The sequence below is a fragment of the Pristis pectinata genome, chromosome 1 (assembly GCF_009764475.1).
Source record: "Pristis pectinata isolate sPriPec2 chromosome 1, sPriPec2.1.pri, whole genome shotgun sequence".
Taxonomy (NCBI): domain Eukaryota; kingdom Metazoa; phylum Chordata; class Chondrichthyes; order Rhinopristiformes; family Pristidae; genus Pristis; species Pristis pectinata.
The window spans coordinates 28603911-28627052 of NC_067405.1; the positions used below are offsets into that span (position 1 = coordinate 28603911).

Below are 23142 nucleotides of genomic sequence, written 5' to 3' on the forward strand. Positions count from 1 at the left end.
ACCAACGTATCAGCCTCCATCACCACCCCAGGCAGCGCATTCCATGCACCAACCACTCTCTGGGTGAAAAACCTCCCTCTGACGTCTCCCTTGAACTTCCCACCCATTACCTTAAAGCCATGCCCTCTTGTATTGAGCATTGGTGCCCTGGGAAAGAGGCGCTGGCTGTCCACTATCTATTCCTCTTAATATTTTGTATACCTCTATCATGTCTCCCCTCATCCTCTCCAATGAGTAAAGCCCTAGCACCTTTAGTCTTTCCTCATAATCCATACTCTCTAATCCAGGCAGCATCCTGGTAAATCTCCTCTGCACCCTTTCCAACGCCTCCACATCCTTCCTACAATGAGGCAACCAGAACTGGACACAGTACTCCAAGTGTGGTCAAACCAGAGTTTTGTAAAGCTGCATCATTACTTCGCGGCTCTTAAACTCGATCCCACGACCTATGAAAGCTAACATCCCATAAGCTTTCTTAACTACCTTATCCACCTCTGAGGCAACTTTCAGTGATCTATGGATATGAACCCCCAGATCCCTCTGCTCCTCCACACTGCCCAGAATCCTGCCATTTACCTTGTACTCCGCCTTGGAGTTTGTCCTTCCAAAGTGTACCACCTCACACTTCTCCGGATTGAACTCCATCTGCCACTTGTCAGCCCAGCTCTGCATCCTATCAATATCCCTCTGTAAGCTTCGACAGCCCTCCACATTATCCACAATATCACTGATCTTTGTGTCATCTGCAAACTTGCTAACCCACCCTTCCACCCCCTCATCTAAGTCATTAATAAATATCACAAAAAGTAGAGGCCCCAAAACCGATCCCTGCGGGACACCACTAGTCACAGCCATCCAATCCGAATGCAATCCCTCCACCACAACCCTCTGCTTTCTACAGTCAAGCCAATTCTGAATCCACACAGCCAAACCTCCATGGATCCCTTGCCCTCTGACCTTCTGAAGAAGCCTACCATGTGGAACCTTGTCAAACGCCTTATTAAAATCCATGTAGACCACATCCACTGCACTACCCTCATCAATCTTCCTGGTCACCTCCTCAAAGAACCCTATCAGGCTTGTGAGGCAAGATCTTCCCTTCACAAAGCCATGCTGGCTGTCCCTAATCAGTCCATGATTCTCTAAATGTTCATAGATCCTATCTCTTAGAATCCTTTCTAACAGCTTACCCACCACAGACGTAAGGCTCACTGGTCTGTAATTTCCTGGACTATCCCTACTACCTTTTTTGAATAAGGGGACAACATTCGCCACCCTCCAATCCTCCAGTACCATCCCCGTGGACAACGAGGACTCAAAGATCCTAGCCACGGTTCAACAATCTCCTCTCTTGCCTCACGAAGCAGCCTGGGGAATATTCCATCAGGCCCCAGGGACTTATCTGTCCTAATATTTTCTAACAGCTCCAACACATCCTCTCTCTTGATATCTACATACTCTAGAACATTACCCTTACCAACACTGTCCTCAGCGTCATCAAGACCCCTCTCCTTGGTGAATACTGAAGAGAAGTATTCATTGAGAACCTCACCCACTTCCACAGCTTCCAGGCACATCTTCCCACCTTGCCTTTAATTGGACCTAACTTCACTCTAGCCATCCTTCTGCTCTTTACGTATGAGAAAAAAGCCTCCTTAACCCTACTTGCCAAAGCCTTTTCATGTCCCTTTCTCGCTCTCCTCAGCCCCTTCTTAAGTTCCTTCCTTGCTACTCTATATTCCTCACGAGCCCTATCTGATCCTTGCTGCTTACACCTTATGCATGCTGCCTTCTTCTTCCTAACTAGTTGTTCCACCTCTCTTGTCACCCACGGTTCCTTCACCCTGCCATTCTTTCTCTGCCTCACCGGGACAAATTTATCCCTAACATCCTGCAAGAGATCCCTGAACATCAACCACATCACCATAGTACATTTCCCTTCAAAAATGTCATCCCAATTTACACTCTCAAGTTCTCACCTTATAGCCTCATAATTCACCTTTCCCCAATTAAGTATCTTCCTGTCCTCTTTACTCCTATCCCTGTCCATGACAATGCTAAAGGTTATGGAGCAGTGGTCGCTGTCCCCCAAATGCTCACCCACCGATAGATGTGTCACCTGACCCGGTTCATTACCTAAAACTAGATCTAATATGGCATCCCCTCTAGTCGGCCTGTCAACATACTGTGACAGGAATCCATCCTGGACGCACTTAAACTCCGCCCTGTCTAAACCTTTGGCATTAAACAGGTACCAATCAATATTTGGGAAGTTGAAGTCTCCCACGATAATAACCCTGTTATTTTTGCATCTTTTCAAAATCTGCCTCCCAATCTGCCCCTCAGTATCCCTACTGCTACCAGGGGGTCTATAGAATACTCCCAGTAGAGTAACTGCTTTCTTGTTCCTAACTTCCACCCATCTTGACTATAGAGAGGATCCTTCTACATTATCCACCCTTTCTGCAGCTATAATAGTGTCCCTGACCAGTATCGCCACCCCTCCACCTCTTCTCCCCCCCTCCCTATCCCTTTTAAAACAAAAACCAGGAATATTCAATATCCATTCCTGCCCTGATGTCAGCCATGTCTCTGTAATAGCCACAATATCGTAGTCCCATGTACTTATCCAAGCTCTCAGTTCATCTCCCTTATTCCTGATGCTTCTTGCATTTAAGTAAATGCACTTTAGCCCATCCACCTTACTACTTTTATAGCCTGAACTCTGCTTCTCCTTCCTCAAAGCCTCTCTACCTGTTAGATCTGACTTTTCCCCATCCCCTTCCTCCTCTGACCTACTCCTCTGGTTCCCATCCCCCTCCAGTTCCCATCCCCTTCGCAAACTAGTTTAAACCCTCCTGAACCACCCTAGCAAACCTGGCTGCAAGGATATTGGCCCTCCTCAGGTTCAGGTGTAACCAATTCTGAGTATATTCACTCAGAATCGTAGAATTGTACAACATGGAAACATGGAATCCTCCCAACTCCTCCACTCTGACCAGAGGGGACCCTTCCATTTCAACCCAATCGCCCAGCATTTGGTCCATAACCTTATATGCCAAAGTGACTCAAGTGTTCAAGATACTTCTTAAATACTGTCAGTGACCCAGATTTAACCACTCTCTCAGACATTCCAAGCACTGACAACTCTCTGGGTGAAGGTGGTGCCCCTCACATCCCCTCTGAATCTCTTTGCCCTCAGCTTCAACCTATATCCTCTAGTTTTAGCTACCTCTGATATGGCAAAAAGTTTGCTGCAATCTACATTGTTTATATTTCTCATAATTTTGTCTCCCTTGGTGATACACTGGAATGTTGTGCTTTCAAGTCTCAAATGATCATTGTCTACAAACACATGGCTCAGAGGCAAAAGTGTTAACACTCAGTCAGAAATTAATACATTTATAAATGCATTAAAATAAATTCCTGAAAATATCAAAGGGTTCTTCAGACAATTTTTAGAGTATCAATGAATTTAAATTTTACTAACACAAAATAATCAAACCATTTTCTGAAAATGTTCATGGTTCACTAACAAACACATACCGATGCTTGAATTTTTGAAATGGGGAAAATTACAATATTTCCCACTTGAATAATAAGATTCCATTCCTCGTGTAATGGTCAATCATTTTTGTTATTGCTTGAAAAATTCCTTTACCTTTCGATCTTTCTTCAAGCTCTTCTGGTGCCCTTGTTTCTGTCGTTCTTGTAGTAAAACCTTGAGGCTCATTAGGTTGAACAGTTTCTGCAGACTTGCTTGTTGAAGCATGGCATTGACCAATATGGTTTTCCTGGTTGTCACCTGCTGCTACATTCTTTTGTCTATGCATCTAACAGTAAGTAAAACACAAGAACATAAGAAAATAGAGCAGGATAAGGCGACTCAGCCCCTCAAGACACCCAACCATCATGACCACATGGCTGATCTGCCCCAAGCCTCATCTCATCTCTTCTGTCAGTTTTCCATAGCTCCCATCTCTGATCTTTCAAAAATGTATCTACTTCCTCTTTAAATGATTTAGCCTCCACAACCCTCTGGGGTAAAGGATTCCAGAGATCCACCACCTTCTGCTTGAAGTTTTAAATGACCATCCCAAATCTTGTACCATGTCTCCTTGTTTGACATTCTTTCACTATTGGAAATATTTCAACATCTACCCTGACATGCCCCCCAATGATCTTATACCTATGTCTCCTTGTTTGAGATTAGATCACTCCACACTCTTCTACACTCCAAGGTATATAGACCTTATTTCTTCAGCCACTCATGATAGGACAATCTTCTCATCTCAAGAGTTAGGTCAGTGAATCACTTTCAGACTACTTCCAATACTAGAATATCCTTTCTTAAATAAGAGGGCCAAAATTGTGCACATTACTCCAGGTGTGGCCTCACCAGTACCCCGTGTAATTGTAACAATACTGCCCTATTTCTAAACTCCAATTCTCTTGCAATTGTTGCTACTGGCTAACATTTTGCAATTCGTACACAAGATCCCTCTGTACTTCACTCATCTGCAATCTTTTTTCATTGAAATAATAGTTTGCCTTTAGATTCCTCCAGTCAAAGTGCATAACCTCCTACTATTCCAATTAAATTCCATTTTCGCCCACTCACTTAGCCATTCAATATCCAGTTGCAGAGTCCAAATATCCTCCCACCTACTTTTGTATCATTGGTAAATTTGGATATCTTACAGTCTGCCCCTTCTTCCAGGTCATTAATGTAAATGATATGTTAACTCGATTTGGAACAAATGCATCAGAAATTCTTAATATTTACATCAACAGAATTTTTGAATAAGTAGAAAATTTTAAATTGTCAAATGAATTCTAAACAACATTGTTGTCAGACTTGGTTCAGTGCAGCACTAACACATCAGAGTCTAATAGTTCAGAGTTAAAACTCCATTCCTGAGATTTCAGTACATAGTGAGGGCTGACACTTGAGAAGGAGTGCTGCACTTATAGAGTGGCATTATTTAAGATAAGAGGGAGGTTTTTGTCTACCCTTAGAGGTAAATATGATAAAAATCACATAGAACAAGAGCAAGGAAGAATCTCGACCAATACTTATCCCTCAATCTATACCACTGTTGAATTATCTAACTATTCATCTATCTGCTCTTTGTTGATGCCATCAAATTAAGTATTCCACTTCCCTATATTACTAGAACTGTGAAGTGCTTTAGGTTATTTTAAGTCTTCAAAGGTACTCTGGAAATGAAAATTATTTCTGTTGTTCTTAAGAATAAATCATCTTGGAGAAGAATTATATCAGCAAATCACAAACCTATTCATACTCTAGTAACTGGAAGGAAATCTGTTACTACACTACTTTCTACTCTCAACCTTTCCACACATAATCTGCATATCAACATAATGATTCCACAATTCTCTGAATCAATACATGAAAGACTGTATACAAGAATTCAGCAAAGGAATCGACCAGCCATGAATGCAATTGTACCACCAATTATCCATTCAGTTATACAGTCAAGCTTTAAGCCAGTTAGGTAACCATGAGCATTTTATTTTTTGATTCTCACTATGATGCAAGGAGAAGAAAGCATAGAAACCATCTGGATAAGATGTTTGCTAAAGAGCAACTGTACAGAAACTGCTGGGAAAGCAGAATTAGCAATCTAAGGCTCTGACACCATCGAAACAAAAATAATAATTTCACATTGCAGTAAGTCATCTATTAAATGAAAACCAATAGATAATGTTAATGACATTTGAATTTTAACAGGGAAGTCACACTTGAATGAGGAGATTTCATTAGCTTTGCTAAATTAGATATAAAAAATATGTAAAGTATACTTGCTGGTTGATTAACCATGAGAAGAAAATGCACATCTTTTCTCAAAACATTCATATCTTTACTTATCACTGTGTTCCAATTTTGTATAGCATACATATGGTTAAAATAAAAAGACTCCAAAAGAGAACAAAAGATACCTTAAATAGTTTTAAAAGTCAGATCACGTATTCATAATCTCCTGTATGTTCACGCATTTTGGTTATTTAGTTTAAGCTTAAAGCTCCACTAAAATGAAAATTAAATGCAATTACCAATAAACAATCACAACATTAAAAAATCATTGCTTACTTCTTTCACTTTCTGAATTCGAGCTACAAGTTCCTCTGCAGTCACACTTCCAGCAATAACCTCCAATGGAATTCCATTGTCTCCTATAAAAAAGCTTGATGGAATGCATACCACAGGATCTGCATGTTACTGATTTAAGGATCATTGTTGAGTAAAATGCAAACGCAAGTCGAACAATATCTTTAGTTATCCATCCATGTGAACTGATACCAGTAGAGAAGTTTTATTTTGTAAATATCTGCAATCCTATCAGAGTGAATCCACTTAGTGGGGCCCACAGGTTGCTCTCACTGCTTGGAAATCCAACTGTCCAACATTTATCTTTGGTGCATCTGCAAAGAACATCTTTTTGGACAGAAGCTCACTGAACTACATCACTGAGGCCCTGTATTTGTCAGAGCCTTACACAAGGTAACCAGGTCATGCAGGTTTGCCAAATTAAACTCCGTGGATGGAATTGGTAGAAAATCTTTGAACGATGACAAAAATGCCAAATTCATTTAACACTTCTGAATTTGAAATGCAATCAACAATGACTAAAACTGAAATAAACAATGAAAAATTAGAAATAAAACAAGATCACCTAAAAACCCAAAATATTTGAAGTGAATGAGCTAGAGAAGGTGCAGAAAAGATTCAGAAGGATGTTGCTACGACTGGAGGACTTGACTTATAGAGACTGGATAGCATGGCACCGATTTCCCTGGAGTGAAGGAGATCGAGAGGTGACCTTGTCTACAAGCTCACAGATGATACCACTGTAGTGGGCCAGATCTCAAATAACAACAAGGAGGAGTACAGGAAGGTAATAGAGAGTCTAGTGGCATAATGTCAAGATAACAACCTTCCCTCAATGTCAGCAAAACAAAAGAACTGGTCATTGACTTCAGGGGCAGAGCACATGCCCCTGTATGTATCAACAGTGCTGAGGTGGAGATGGTTGAGCACTTCAAGTTCTTAAGTGTAAATATCACCAAGAGCTTGTTCTGGTCCTACCACGTAGACATCATGGCCAAGAAAGCACACCAACACCTCTTCTCAGGAAATGTGGCATGTCCTAATTGACCCTCACTAATTTTTAAAGATGCCCCACTGAAAGCATCCTATCAGGTTGCATCACAACTTGGTATGGCAAGTGCTGGGCCCAAGATCACAAGAAATTGCAGAGTTGTGGACACAACTCTGCTCATCACAAAAACCAGCCTCTCTTCCACTGACTGCCAACACTTCTCGCTGCCTCGGGAAAGCAGCCAGCATAAACAAAGACCCCTCCCACCCTGGACATTCTCTCTTCTCCCCCTTTCATCAGGCAGAAAATACAAAAGCTTGAAAACACGCACCACCAGGTTCAAGGACAACTTCTATCCTGCTGTTTTAAGACTCTGTTTAAAGTATCATGACTGGTTTCATCATGGTTCAGTATGGCAATTTGAATGTGAAGGAACGTAAGAAGCTGCAGAGAGTAGTGAACTAGTGAACTACTGGTAAATATTAGCAAGTTTTTCATTATACTTGAACATAAGACAATAAACTCGACTTTGACTTTGTAAGTTAATGATGAACTCTTGACCTCACAATCTATCTCGTTATGGCCTTGCACCTTATTGTCTAGCTGCACTGCACTTTCTCTGTAAGTGCAGCACTATATTTGGCATTCTTATTGCTTTTCCCTAGTACTACCTCAAGTACTAACGTTTTGAAATGATTGTATGAAGGCTTGCAAAACTAAGTTTTTCCACTGTATCTCGGTACATGTAACAATAATAAATCAATTCCAATTTATGAAATCATGAGGGGCATTGATAGGGTAAGACAGTCACAGTCTTTTTCCCAGGGTAGAAAAGCTTAGAGGGCATAGAACACTACAGCACAGTACAGGCCCTTTGGGCCACAACATTGTGCCGACTTTTTATCCTGCTCTATTATCTATCTAACCCTTCCCTCCCACATAGCCCTCCATTTCTGTATTATTCGTGTGTCTATCTAAGATTCTCTTAAATGTCCCAAATATATCTGCCCCCACAACCTCTGACAGCAGTGTGTTCCACGCACCCACCACTCTCTGTGTAAAAAAAAAACTTACCTCTGACATCCCCTTTATATCTTCTTCCAATCACCTTAAAAATTATGTCCCTTTGTGTTAGCCATTGTTGCCCTGGGAAAAAGTTTATGGTGAAAGGTTTGAGGTGAAAGATTTAAAGGAGACCCGAGGGTAGTGAGTATATGGAACATGTTGCCAGAGGAAATGGTACAAGTGGGTATGCTTGAAAGAATTTTGGACAGGTACATGGATAGGAAAGGTTTAGAGGGGTAGGGTCAAATGCAGGCAAATTCAACTAGCTCAGGTAGGTACCTTGGTCCACTTGTTTCCATGCTATATAATTCTATGACTCTAGCATTCAAGTTATTGCATCATTAAGACTTTTGCCTTATCCTTACCTTTCTTCCTCACAGTAATACATCCTTTCAAAAGAACAGAACTATTGGAAAGTATCAGCAAGTTTGTGCACCATCAGTGGACACCTTGCAGATTTCAGAAATTTAACCCAGTCACAGATTCACTGGTAAGCTGTCACCAAGTTTGCAACTTCAGTGATCAGCTGTGCATTTGTCAATGTTGCAAACTTGTTGTTATTTGGATGGGTATTGCTGGCAGTTCACCATAAAACAGTCACAATACCTCACAAAACCTAGACCGTCCTATTTATACTGAATTATTTAAATGAAGATTTGTCACTGATTGGACAGCTGTTGTCTTATTATAGAAAGACAAGTACATAGTAACAATGTAAATTGGAACACCATTACAAATGAGACAGCTGCATGAAATTCAACTGTGTGACAAATGTACGTAAGACCAGTAAGAAATTTTACTTAATGGAAATAGTTCTACTGCAAGTTAATTAAACAAAATGGCACACATATCACCTTTCAGCACTGATTTGGAACTTTTCATTTGTTGAGGCCAAAAAATATTTTCCAAGGCTTTTACCATGAAATACTAGTAAAAGAATAAATTCTGAAGAATAAAATAAATGTTAAGATTAAGGCCTTGCCTCAAATATACAGCTTTTTCCAATATTAATAATGAAACAAGGCCAACTTGTACCAGCCCAAAATGAGTCCATCTCAGAGGAAGGCAAGAGAAAGATCTAGTTACATTTCTTCTAGTGAATTTCTTCTAAAATTAACAATACTTCTATTTCTTGTACATTATCCACCACTATTTTTAAAATTATCTGGTATTTCAAACATTGACATAATTCCCCCACCACCATATCTTTTCCTTTTTATTTCAGTTACCCCAAGGTCTCAAAGATCTGACTCAGCCTTCTCTAACTTCCCAGCTCTAATTCTGTACAAGCCCATTCATTGAATTCTTATTTAATGTCTTATTCTGGTAAAACAACTTTAATCTGGAAAAAATTGATGAAAAAGCACCATTCCAACTAATCATTTTATAAAGTATTCTAAAAAGTGTTTTATTCATAAAACTGTATACATACTTATTGATAAAACCTGCTTATGGCCACCTTATAGCAGAACAACAATATATGGTATTTAAACTTCTCAAAAATTACCACTTGATCAACAAAGTCCTCCATGCTAAAAAGAAAATAAACACATTAAATACTCATGAAATCAGCTCTACACCTAAAATCTTATCTTTCAAATCAGATTACGTTCACTACTTAGTAGATTGTAATTTTTTTCCATTTTGCTATAACATCAAGCTTCCTCATTTTCACAAATCACCAAAAGGATTTTTGGTAAGAGATCACAATTTGTATTGTACAAGTTATATCCCCCAAGTAGTTTGAATTTTTGATCAGAACACATAATCAGAGCACTGAGTGAGATGCAAAGTGTATTCCATGGTTACTTGTGTAGAATAAGTTACACACAAGCAATGATTGTTACCAGGTAAAATGTAAAAAAAAACTATATTGCTATTCAGATTGAAGGTTTCTTCCATTAGCATGTATTAGGTCACAATAACCAGGTGGTTATGGTGATGGATCAGCAACTCAAATGTCAAGAGTTAAAACTCTATCCCAGAATATAAAAATAAATGTAATAAATCTGGTACAGGCAGTCCCCAGGTTACACAAGAGTTCAGTTCCCAAAAACTGTCCGTAAACTGATTTTTCCAAAAGTCAGAAACTAGTAACTTCAATGAGGGTTGATTAACATGAATATTTATTGTCTTCCCAAATAGTTACAATGGTACTGAATCAGAATGTCTCTCATCCAATGGCTAGTTTTAGTGGCCTTAAAGTATCCATGGATGTTACATTGTTCCCCAATTCGTAATTCCCAAAGATGTTTGCATTTCTGTAACTTACTTTCCTGTTCTGAAAAATGCTTTAAAAATCTATGGGGGAATTTGCATAAGCTAAGATTTCCAGAAGTCAGGTCTTCTGTAACCCAGGGAGCCTCTGTGTATTGTGGTACCAAAGAAAATATATCCTTGTGAAGAGTATATTCCTTAGAAACTGAATTATAACAGAGTTGTCCAAAACAAGGTCTTTGGTACAAAGAGCTTCTGTTTTATTTTGCAATTAACTTTCATAAACTTCTGGAATTTGGAGAACTGAAAAATGTTACCTCACAATTGGTGGACTTTGACAAATGAGGAAGAAGTCCCTTACCATGAGTTTTTCAAGCCTGAAAATGTTGGAGTTCAAATGCACAAAATATCAATGATAATGGGAGTAACAAAATGGTAAAGTATAAAATAGCCTGAGATCCAGAGAAAAAAAGAAAGAGCTGGCATGTGTGTCCCAATTTGTGACAGTGGGCAAGTGAGAGGTCTATTTTTGTAATGGATCTTAAGATCTCTGTATTGTGGACCTCAGTGAATATAGGACCGTCATTATTGGAGAATCTGATGTTTCTGAAGTCTCCTTTGTACGTCATTTACTATTATTGACAAGTTCAAAATTTCCCATCTTTAAAAAAGTAGTTCAATGAAAACTATATCTTAACTTTCAGGAAAAGGATACAAATTTGAGAAAACTGCATACATGCTTCACTGTAGAAAAAAATAAGCAATGCCAAATATTATAATGGTGTTTAGATCTAATATTTAAAATCATCTCAAGGTTAATGAATTAAAAAAAAACAAACTAAAACCCCACAATCTACCATTTGGCACACTGTACATGGGATACTTGCCTTTTAGCATCTATTTTAATAGCAACAAAAGTGTTTACAGTTGCTTCTCCTACTCCTTCAGCTTCCCAACTTGCAGCCATCTGTCTTGACTGTTCATCATTCCCTAAAAATAAAAATCATTAGTATTCAAAACAGACCAGAGACATTATTTGAGAGACATGCAGTTCATTACCACTTTCAAATCTAAGCACTTATTCTTGATTAGAATGCACTCTGGTAAATCAGATCAATATTGCACGAGTGCATTCTAAGATATTAAATGCAAAAATACCTGAAAATTATACTTAATACAAGTACAATATATTTTTAACAAAACCAGGAATGAATCTAAAATATGAAGCAGCTACCACCGCCTTTCATTTACAACAGGCAAAACCGACTGGCATGCCTGCCGACAAAGTCAGATTAAAAATAAATATATTGTAAGATAAACAATAACGACAAAAGGCAGAAACAAAACAATGGAATGCTGGAAATATTCCTCACTTGAAAAGAAAAACATTAAAGTATGAAGCATTCTTAACTAATTCTAATTTTTTTTTGATAACTTGGCATGGATTTCCTTTTTACCATCCGTTTTACAGCAGAGAAATTAAATGCTAAAAGTATTGCAAATCAGAACAAAATCACCTAAAATTCCAAAATATTTCTAAAATATTAAATTATTGCATGCACATTAAATTAAAATATCTAACTTGCCTTACCCTTAACCTTCTTCCTCATTATACAGAAAAAAACAAAAGATAACTAAAAGATGGATCTACTCTTCTTAATGATGACGTGCCAAAATGCTATTTAAATAATAATGATTTAAATAATATTCACTGACAGTCTAAAAAGTATCTCATTATATATTATGAAAATCAGACTAGTATCTGCAATGGAAATCCTTTGGATCACTTTCATATTCATATCCAGAGTTCTGAGTGAAACCTTCCTAAACCCTGATAACATTGTTAGCTTCAAGGTCACTACAGGAGCAGGTTTCCTAAAAATGTTCTGTGCTCCAGAGAACAAGTCATCCAACATGCGACCAATCAAAAGGCTGTTTGTGACTGGTAGCATCTGAGCATACTTGCACAAGTACATCGACCATAGTTAAAGACCATAAAGCAGTTAATTTATCTATCACAGTGCAGAGGTGGAACAAGACAAGGTGCATATCCTTCTGCTGATATCATTTCTGCTGATGGAATTGGTAAGTACAAGAGGCACGTACTAAATGAGTCTTCATTATGTTGGAAAAACATTAGCAAAAAAAAAGTGGAAAATCTAGGCAATCTTGTTTTCCTCAACAACATTTGGATTAATATTGCACCATTAATGAATGGAATCAATTCAAGGTGCTTCAAATGCTTATGATCAGACAGAAATTAACACCAAGGCAAAGGAGGTAGTGTTGGGAAGTTCAGTCAAGATGGTAGGTGTTAAGGGGAACCTTAAATAGGAAAGACTAACACAAGAGATTTAGGGAGGGAACTCCAGAGCTCCAAGTCAAAGTAGTTAAAAACAGATACTAATGGTAAGATGAAGAGAGTGGTGGCAGAAGAAAAACAATAATTCTCAGAGAGCTGCAAATTATAAGTCCAAGAAAATTTACTACAGAAGTGGTGGTCATTCGGCCCATCTTGTCAAAGCCAGTCACTGGGCTAAATTGCCTCTTGCCTAATACCACCTCTCAGCTCTATATCCATAGTCCTACCGACAATGTGTACATCCAGGTACTCTTTAAAATGTGATGTGGGTTTCTGCCTCAACCATTCTTTCAGGCAGTGAATTCCAGACCCATACTACCACCACCTCTTCTCTAATCGAGTGATTGCTTTAAGGCTTCCTAACAAGGGAAATAGGTCCTTCCTATTTACTCAACCTAGGCTTCTCATTACTTTATGCATTCCAATTAAATCTCCCTAAATATACTTGGTTCCAAGGAAAACCCCAGCAGATCCCACTTTTTTTCATGGCTCTAATGCTTCAGTCTTGGCAGCATCTTTGTAAATCTGTGCCCTTTCCAGTGAAATCACATCTTTGCTATAGTGTGACAAGGAGAATTCTACGTGGTATTCAAACTTTCTTTGTTGCATATAATTCTAGTGTAACCTTCTTGCTCATATTTGATTCCATCACCAAATATCATATGTGTGTTTTTTTTTTTAAAAACTTTTTATCCTGTTACCATTAAGGATCTGTGAACAAATAAAGATCCCAGACTTCCTGCCACACTACTTGGTGTCTTATTTGGTACAGTTCACCACCTCACACTTATCCAGATTAAACTCCATCTGCCATTTCTACACCCGGATTTCCAACTGATCTATACAGAGTCAACTTTGGATCCAAATTTGCCACTCTCACTTGGATTCCATGGGCTGTCACTTTCTTAACCAGGTTACCATGCGAGGCCCAATCAAAGGCCTTACTAAAATTAATCAAATCCTCTTTGTTACTGCCTTAAAAAATTAATCAATTTGGTAAGACACATTTTTCCTTAAAGAAATTCAAGAAGACTTCTCAATTAATCTGTGCCTCTCCACTGAACTTATTCTGACACAGGAGACAGCCATTCAGCCATTCCAAATGAGCAATCCCAAGTGTCCTGTTCCTCCATTTTTTTATTTTCCTGTTGTTCTATTCTCTCCCATACATAACCCCCTTTAATTCTTTTTGGCACTTACACACACTAAAGGGCAATTTACAGTAGCCAATTAACCAACCAGCATGTCTTTGGAATGTGGGAGGAAACCACAGCAGTCAAGGGGAGAACATGCAAATTCCAGAGAGATAGCATACATGGCCATTGGATCCCTGGAGCTGTAAGACAGCTGCTGCACCACCGTGATAACTTTTTAAATACACTGTGCCTCCATTGGGCTGGTAGAGGTTACAGTAAAAGGCAGGGGTGCAACCATGAACAGAAAAGGAAAGAGGAACAATCAGACTGAGAAGCTGTTTAAATTGAAAACGCATGCACTTCTGGAGCCAAATGTTTGTAAGCCATTTTATTAATAGCAACATCTTTAACAGAAAATGGACCATTATTCTTTGCATTCCTTTAACACTAGCATGTGAATCTGAAGATGCATATTAACATAGGAACAAGAGTAGGCCATTCTACTTCTTGAGTCTGTTCAGACATTTAAAAACTGAGCTATGACCGAACACTATAATTATTTGGATTTTGTCAAGGTGAGCTATGCTGAGCTGCCCTGTGGTAATTCTGGGATGTCATCTGGCTGTTTTGTTAGGGGAAAAAGTTATTCCAACTGCTGATTACTTACATGACCTGGGAAAATTAAGTAGCATTAACTTTCATTTCTCAATCTCCATTATGTACAAAAAGGAAACTTCTTCTTTGCTTAAGCTTTTCATGATTTTAAAAAATGTTGTTCAGGCTGGTTTAATATAGAGCAAAAAGCAAGCTAGAGAAACAATTGTAAAGTATAAATTGGATTGGATAAAGTCACCATGGGTTTATGAATGAGCAATCACGCTTAACAAATCTAATGGAATGTTACTGATAAAGGAGAACCAGTGGATGTGGCGTGTTGGATTCCTTCTTCAGCCCTTTGCCTCTTCCACCTATAACCTCTCAGCTTCTTACATCACTCCCTTTCATCCCCCCTTCCCCACACACCTACCTTCCCCCCTCACGTGGCCTCACCCATCACCTGCCAGCCTGTGCTCCTCCCCCAACCTTCTGCCCTCTTCCTTTCCAGTCCTGATAAAGGGTATTGACCCAAAACATCTGTTTATTTCCCTCCATAGATGCTGCCTGACCTGCTGAGTTCCTCCAGCATTTTGTGTGTTGCCCCAGATTCCAACATCTGCAGAATCTCATGTCCATGTGTTGGGACTTGCAGACTTTTGATAACGTCCAACATTACAGGTTAAAGCACTGAGAATAGAAGTAATATCAGTATACAGAATGAGAATTGGTTGACAGGCAGGAAACGAGATAAAATAAACATCAGTTTTTCTGGGTAGTAGGCAATGATTAGCAAGGTGCCTCAGGGATTCAAAATGGTTATCAATGATCTGGATGAAGGAATTAAGTGCAGTCTCTAATTTTTCAGACAACACAAAGCTGGGGGGTGGGGAGGGGGGGAAGAGGAAGGATGGGAGGGAGTGACAGCTGCAAGATGGTTGCAAAGAGGATCCAATGTGTTTTAGACAAGTTGGTTGAGTGGGTAACTGCATGGTAGTAAGGATAAATGAGTTTATCCACTTTGTTCTAAATACAAAGATTACTTGAATACTGATGAACTGAGAAAAGACAATGAGACCTGGATGTCCTTCAATACTCATCACTGAAAGTAAACGTTCAGGTACATGAAGTAGTGAAGAAAGCAAACAGCACGTTGGCTTTGCTCTAAAAGAATTTAAGAAGCAAAGATGTCTTGCTGCAGCCATACAGGGCCTTGGTGACACCCCATCCAGATTTGTGTGCACAGTTTTGGTTTCCCCGAAGAAGAAAGTTATTGCCATGGAGTGAGTACAACAAGGATTTACTAGACAGATTCCTGGGATAGCTGGTCAGATGAAGAAAGGTTGGGTCAGTTAGGCCTATATTCACTGGAGTACAAAAGAACAAAGGGGGGGGGGGGGAATTTCAAAGAAACCTTCAACATTCTAGAGTAGTTTGACTAGATAGAGAAAGAAGCCCGAACCAGGGGGTTATTTCCTCAGGATACAAGGTGTATCATTTAGAACCAAGATCAGGAGAAACTTCTTCACACACAGGAGGATGAACCTGTACAATTCTCTACCACAGAAAGCAGTGGGGGCCAAGTTACTAAATACATTGAAGGAGGAGGTAACTATGTTTTTTTTACTGTTAAATGGAGAAGGTATAAACAGGATGCTGAAGTGGATGATCAGCCATAATGGTGCTGAAAGGTAGAAAGGGCCCAGAGATCCAGTGGCCTGTTCCAGCTCTTATTGTCTTTAGCTCTAAATCAAGCACCATACATTTAAATTATAAACAAAACGTCAAATTCAGATTTTGTTTTACAACTTTAATTGTGGGTCTTACAATGTTAGTATTTTCCAACTAATTTATCCCCACTTTAGTGTGTGCATGTTTTAAGAACTTAAATCATGATAGGATTGGTATCTGAGAACCACGTTAATCATGTGAATACTTTAACAATATTCAAATCTTGGAACTTTGTTCAAATTGTTAAATGTTGGACCATCTGTTACATCAAGAGAATGATAATAGATCAAGTCCTTTATAGTTTAGGCAAAAAATTTAAAATAAATGACATCCCAGTTCCTAATTTATTGTAATACACTTAATGCTAGTCCCGTTCTTTGATCGGATTATCAGAGATGATATGCCTGCTCTATGAAACTAGGAGCCAGAATTATTTTTCATCCTCAAAACAAGGAAGAAATCTAATGAACCACATCACAAATGCCTTTTACCCCCCACTTATTCATATTTTAGCAAGTAACACCAAAGGCTTGGTTTACCTCCAGTATAAAATATTGCAATATTTCTTGATTTTCCCAACCTTAAAAAACACAACCACAGATAGAGCAACTACAAGGACATACTTACTGTCTGATTTTGTGTCTACTATTCATTTGCTTTCTTAAACACTAGATTTATAATTTATTCTACTCTTCAAATGCACTAATTAAAACCACCATCTGATCCAATGTATATGCAAGACTGCCGTCAACCTTCAAAGATCAAAATATATCTTGTCATCTTAAAAATCATAATAGCATATTTGATTACTAAGGAAAAATTGGTCAGATTAACAGTTAAGAAAAGCTTTAGAGATCACTGAATGTAACAGACCAAGAAGATGCAAGCAGAGAAAAACTTGTGGAAACTATAATACCATATAATTCTACAAACTGGGGACAAATAAACAAGCAATATAGATGTACCTATCTATCTCGTTCTCTTAACAATCATAAAAGAGTCTTCTTCCCATTAATTTAATTTCAATCAGTCCTGCCCAGAATTGATGCCCGTGGTCCCAAATGCCTATCTAGATATAGCAGGCTCCCATCTCTAGCCCCCTGTATCCCAAAGTCCAGTAAGCGACAAAAAGTTTTGGGTGGCACAGTAAGGAAGTCTTGCCCCCAATTGCCCTTGGAAGTATTTGAGAATTGGCAAAGCTGCAGATGGAAGCATTGACTAATCCAAGGTTTAGCTGATGTACTATACCCTATAAAACAGCTCCTCAAAATCAACATGTCAATGGAAGAGGATGTGAAAATAATAAAAAACTGCAGATGCTGGAAATCTGCTTGAAGAACAGAAAATGCTGGAAATACTCAGCAGGTCAGGCCATAGCTGTGGGAAGAGACACATATTTCAGGTTGAAGACCCTTCTCTGCCAAATGGTCTTCGACCTGAAATGTTAACTCTATTTCTCTTCCCAAGGGAAGAGGATACTTGGTGGACAGCTGAGAAGAATGAACAAGATGTGGAATCAGGAACAGGGGTTTGCCAAAGCTTAATACAAACATATCATAATATAGTGAGGAAAATAAATAATAAAAAAAAGCAGATGTCTAGGAGCAGGTGATTTCCACTTCATTGCTTTCAGGAAGTGGATAAGAACACTCCAGATGCCTTAAATCATAAGCTTCTGAAGTTTTATTGAACGTGAAAACTGTTGATTGAGATTGTAATATTTAAAAAAAATAATTAGGAGGAAAACAGGGAAGCAGAGACTAGCTGATCTTAACATTATTGTTAGAAAATACTCAGGTGGTCAGATTAAAGGAGTGCAGGTGATCATGCCTGATGAACTTTAGTGGTATCTAAAGCAAGGGAAAGGAAAGTGTACGGATGTTATTTGTATGGATTTCCAGATGATATATGAAATCTCTCATGAAAATTGAAGTTCATAACATTATTCATAACATTTAAAAACAATGAACCGAGCAAGAGACAACAGACTACAGGGATAAGCGACAGATACTTGAATCCCAGGAAAAAAGTAGTGACGATATGAAAACACAAATATTTGCTGTATTTATTAGATATGTGGATGACAGGATAAAAAAATAAGATGCATAAGTCTCCCAATGACACAAAGATAAATGGCATTGTGAGCATAACATAGCATGCTGTGATGTTATGTGCCTGTGATGCTGCTGCAATTAAGTTTTTCACTGTACCTGTGGAATACATGTACTTGTGCATTTGACAATAAACTCAACTTTGACTTCCTTTACATACAAAGAGATACAGATTTAGCAAAAGAGTAAAAATATGGCAAACAGATTTCAAAGTGAACAAACACGAAGTCATCCACTTTGACTCAAAATGGTGAAAAGCTACCAACAATGCCAGTCCATAGAGTACAAGGGGTCCACAGACACGTATTAATGACATATTACTGACAGTAGAGAAAATAATAAATGAAACTAATGGAAAGCAGGGGAAAAGAAGTCATGCTACTGCCAGACAAAGTCCTGGTTAGACCACATCTGTTGTACTGTGAGCAGTTCTATCAGCAAACCTAAAGAAGAACTTCTGGTAAAGAGTTCTGATAAAAGGTCAACTGGAAGAGTTTATTCCATTCCCTTCTCCCTAAAAGCTGCTCAACTTGCTGAGCATTTCCAGCATTATCTATTTTTTCCCCCCACATTTCCACTTGCAGTATTTTGTGTTTCAATTACTAAGGACCTATCACCCATAGAGGATCTCAGTAGCACTCCTACACAAAATGTATGGCAGAAATTACCATTACTTTGCAAGCAGCAACTGATGCTGGGTCAAGAGGTATATTTTAAATCCATAATTGATAGTTTTTTTATTAAATCAAAATTATTAAACAATATGGGGTAAATGTGAGTATATGGAGTACAGCAAGAGGGAATTATTAATCTAGCAACAGAACCAGAGATCTGGAATAATGATTTAACCAACAGTTCAAAACTAGCAAATGGGGAAGTAAATTCAGTTAATTAATTAAATAACTTGAAATCTGAAAACCAAAATGGTGACTACAAAATTAGCAGATTGTTACAAAAATGCATTCAGTTTTCTTATCTGATCTGCTCTGTATGTGTCTCTAGGTTCACTGTGATATAGTTTACTTAACTGTCCTTTGAAAATGTCACTCAGCTCCAGCACAATTAGAGATAGATTAAAAAGATGCCTACATCACATGAATGAATAAAATAGAGTCAAACATCAACATCGATTTGAATGACTGAACAGGATCAAACTATTCCTGTTTCTACTTTCCAAAGCACATGTTCTTCCGCTACTTATCCAAGTGGCAAACTTTCATGTGTCAGCCTTAACTGCAAGAACTTCTGTTGATTTGACCATGCGGATTGCTACAATTGAGCCTGATCCAGCCTTCATCTGACAAATGAATGCTTCCAACAAGTTGCCCCTTTTCCTCCTCATTCCTTACCCATGGAACAAAATTCCATTTAGCTTTGTAACCATAACCCTGTTGGGACCCAGGAATTGTGCAGACCTCAGCAAATGAACTTGTGATATTCCCTATACACAGGAATTGCAAACTTAAAAAGTTGCATTTATAGTTCAGTTTTACAAAAGTTATAGGAAAAAGCACTCACCAGCTTTGATTTTAACAGACTGATGTAGAGTATACACTTTAACCTATAGTCAATGACATATCACTAATACAGAGGAAACTGGAATTTTGATCTATTATTCTCAAAAACTTGATACTTGAAAGGAGAGCAACATCTGCTAATAATACTATTTTCCTTTTTACTAAAATATAAAGATTTGAGCTTTGTTGCTCAAAATGCTCTTCACACAAGGTGAAAAGAGCAGGAGAACAAAAGGCCCTCATCCTAACAAATAGGTCCATAATCCACAATTTAAACGTGGATTTATGTTGGTACATGACAAGCTTGTTCGTAACATCGTAGCAAGTAGGTGTCATCTTGAAAGCTATTGCTGCCTTAAGAGTCAAGGTGATTTTTTTGTTACAACAGATTCACAGTGGAGTCTTTAATGCACGTATGCCAGCAGTCCAGCACACTAAATTGTCAAAAGTCAACTCCTTTTCTGAAAAGCTCAGCGAGAAGTATTATGTTGTATCCAGGCGAGGCTGGACAGTAACAGTTTAAAAGGAGCAGCTATCTTCCTAACAAAAAAAACTTAGCAAACTTTAATTTCACCCGCGGCCATGATATGATAATGCAAATAAATACAAGTGCATCATTGTACTGTTTGTGCACAACATAACAATGAAAGACACACAGCTTTTCCATCTTTTGAGGTTTGCCCTGAGTGCCGTATTTACATTGTTTCATCACCGGGGATATTTGAAAACAGAAGCAATATCTGAGTCAAACAACAAAAAAAAATCAGTTTCACAAATCAAAATGCCCACGAATTCGAAGGCATCCTTGAAATATCCCAATGGCGCATTTTCCCACCAGTCAGAAGCTGCTGCTACGCGTGTGTTTTTTGTTTAAAAGGATAAAATCCTGCTCGAATTGATCTGATTAAACAATTCAACGGCATCCAGAGGTGACGTGTCGGACCCCGGCGCCGAGCTCCTGCTCCAAGGGCAGCCTGAAGCCGGAATGACGAGGCTTCCTTCCGGCTAGGCCTCAGCCCACCTGCCCGAGCTCGGCCCACTGCCATACCTGTAATGAACACTACAAAAACCGCATTGTTATGTTTAGCGAAAGCGATGGCAGCAGGAATGGTGCCTTCGAACCAGCGCATTGTCCTGACACTCTCGTTGCTTCTTCACGTAAACCAAAGACAGCCGACTATTTTCTCCTCCTCCAGCCCTTCTGCCGTTTACAAAAGCAGTGACGCGTCGCCGATCTTACGCCGGTCAGACTGGTCTTCGGAGCCGTCAATCACCCGAGGGAGGCGGGCCCTGTGTACGTCCACCGCCAGCGTGAGGCGGATTCCGTGCCGTCAATCACCCGAGGGAGACACAAGATGCTGGAATCTGGACCCGCACAAAGCGCTGGGGGAACTCAGCGGGTCAGGCAGCATCTGTGGGGGGAAATGGGTAGTCCTTTGAGTTCCTCCAGCGCTTTATGCATCACCCGAGGAGTAATAGTGTAGTTATCACTGAAAAAGCAAATGGGTCAGGCAGTATTTGTGGCGGGAGATGTTAGAGATAACATTTGAAGTTAGAGATTAAACAAGTTGTAAGATGCAGAAGAGGAGGGAAGGGAAAAAGCAAAAGGGAACATTTCTGAAAGGCACCAGAGATAAGTGGATGATCAAATGAGGAAGGAAGCACCTACTAAATTTAATCCAGAAATTATCCAATTATAGAACAGCACAGGAAGAGACCTTTCAACCCACCCTATGCCAATGATGCCACTCTAAACAAATCCCATCTGCCTGCACATGGTCTATATCCCTCCATGCCATAGAACCATCCACCCGGGATATTCTCTCTTTTTTCCCCTTCCATCAGGTAGATACAGGTGCCTGAGGGCACGTACCACCAGACTTAAGGACAGCTTCTACCCCACTGTGATAAGACTATTGAACGGTTCCCTCATACAGTAAGATGGACTATGACATCACAATCTACCTTGTTGTGACCTTGCACCTTATTGCACTGCACTTTCTCTGTAGCTGTGACACTTTGCTTTGTACTGTTACTGTTTTTACCTGTACTGCATCAATGCACTTTGTACGAACTCAATGTAACTGCACTGTGTAATGAATTGACCTGTATGATCGGTTTGTAAGACAAGCTTTTCACTGTACCTTGGTACAAGTAACAATAATAAACCAATACCGTAGAACAATACAGCACAATACAGGCCCTTTGGCCCACCATGTTGTGCCAACCTTCAAACCACTCCTAAGACTATCTAACCCCTTCCTCCCACATATCGCCCTACCTTAAATTCCTCCATATGCTTATCTAATAATCTCTTTAACTTCACCAACGTATCAGCCTCCACCACCACCCCAGGCAGCACATTCCATGCACCAACCACTCTCTGGGTGAAAAATCTCCCTCTGACGTCTCCCTTGAACTTCCCACCCATTACCTTAAAGCCATGCCCTCTTGTATTGAGCATTGGTGCCCTGGGAAAGAGGCACTGGCTGTCCACTCTATCTATTCCTCTTAATATTTTGTATACCTCTATCATGTCTCCCCTCATCCTCCTCCTCTCAAATGAGTAAAGCCCTAGCTCCTTGAGTCTCGCCTCATAATCCATATTCTCTAATCCAGGCAGCATCCTGGTAAATCTCCTCTGCACCCTCTCCAACACCTCCACATCCTTCCTATAATGAGGCAACCAAAACTGGACACAGTACTCTTAAGTGTGGCCTAACCAGAGTTTTGTAGAGCTGCATCATTACCTCGTAGCTCCTAAACTCAATCCCACGATTTATGAAAGCTAACATCCCATAAGCTTTTTTAAGTACCCTATCCATCTGTGAGGCGACTTTCAGTGATCTGTGGATATGAACCCCCAGATCCCTCTGCTCCTCCACACTGCCCAGAATCCTGCCATTCACCTTGTACTCCGCCTTGGAGTTTGTCCTTCCAAAGTGTACCACCTCACATTTCTCCGGATTGAACTCCATCTGCCACTTGTCAGCCCAGCTCTGCATCCTATCAATATCCCTCTGTATGCTTCGACAGTCCTCCATACTATCCACAACACCACCGATCTTTGTGTCATCTGCAAACTTGCTAACCCACCCTTCCACCCCCTCATCTAAGGCATTAATAAATATCACAAAAAGTAGAGGTCCCAGGACCGATCCCTGTGGGACACCACTAGTCACAGCCCTCCAAATCTGAATGCACTCCCTCCACCTCTGCTTTCTACAGTCAAACCAATTCTGAATCCACACAGCCAAGCCTCCCTGGATCCCTTGGCCTCTGACC

General features: G+C 39.5%; 1 protein-coding gene across 2 annotated transcripts in view; it reads right to left on the minus strand.

Annotated features, from left to right (window-relative positions):
- ubxn4 (UBX domain protein 4) overlaps nucleotides 1-21089 on the minus strand; it is a 41134-nt gene extending 20045 nt beyond the window's left edge. Inside the window, exons 1-5 of one of the 2 annotated variants that reach the window (XM_052025015.1) lie at nucleotides 20980-21089; nucleotides 11294-11396; nucleotides 11122-11150; nucleotides 6116-6234; nucleotides 3662-3833 (exon numbers count right to left, since the gene is read on the minus strand). In XM_052025015.1, the coding sequence (XP_051880975.1) occupies nucleotides 3662-3833; nucleotides 6116-6234; nucleotides 11122-11150; nucleotides 11294-11373 (400 nt within the window). In that variant the 5' untranslated portion in view covers nucleotides 11374-11396; nucleotides 20980-21089. Of the gene's footprint in view, nucleotides 1-3661; nucleotides 3834-6115; nucleotides 6235-11121; nucleotides 11151-11293; nucleotides 11397-20905 lie in introns of both variants that reach the window. The other variant, XM_052025006.1, reaches the window with a different exon arrangement.
- Nucleotides 21090-23142: the final 2053 nt, after the last annotated feature.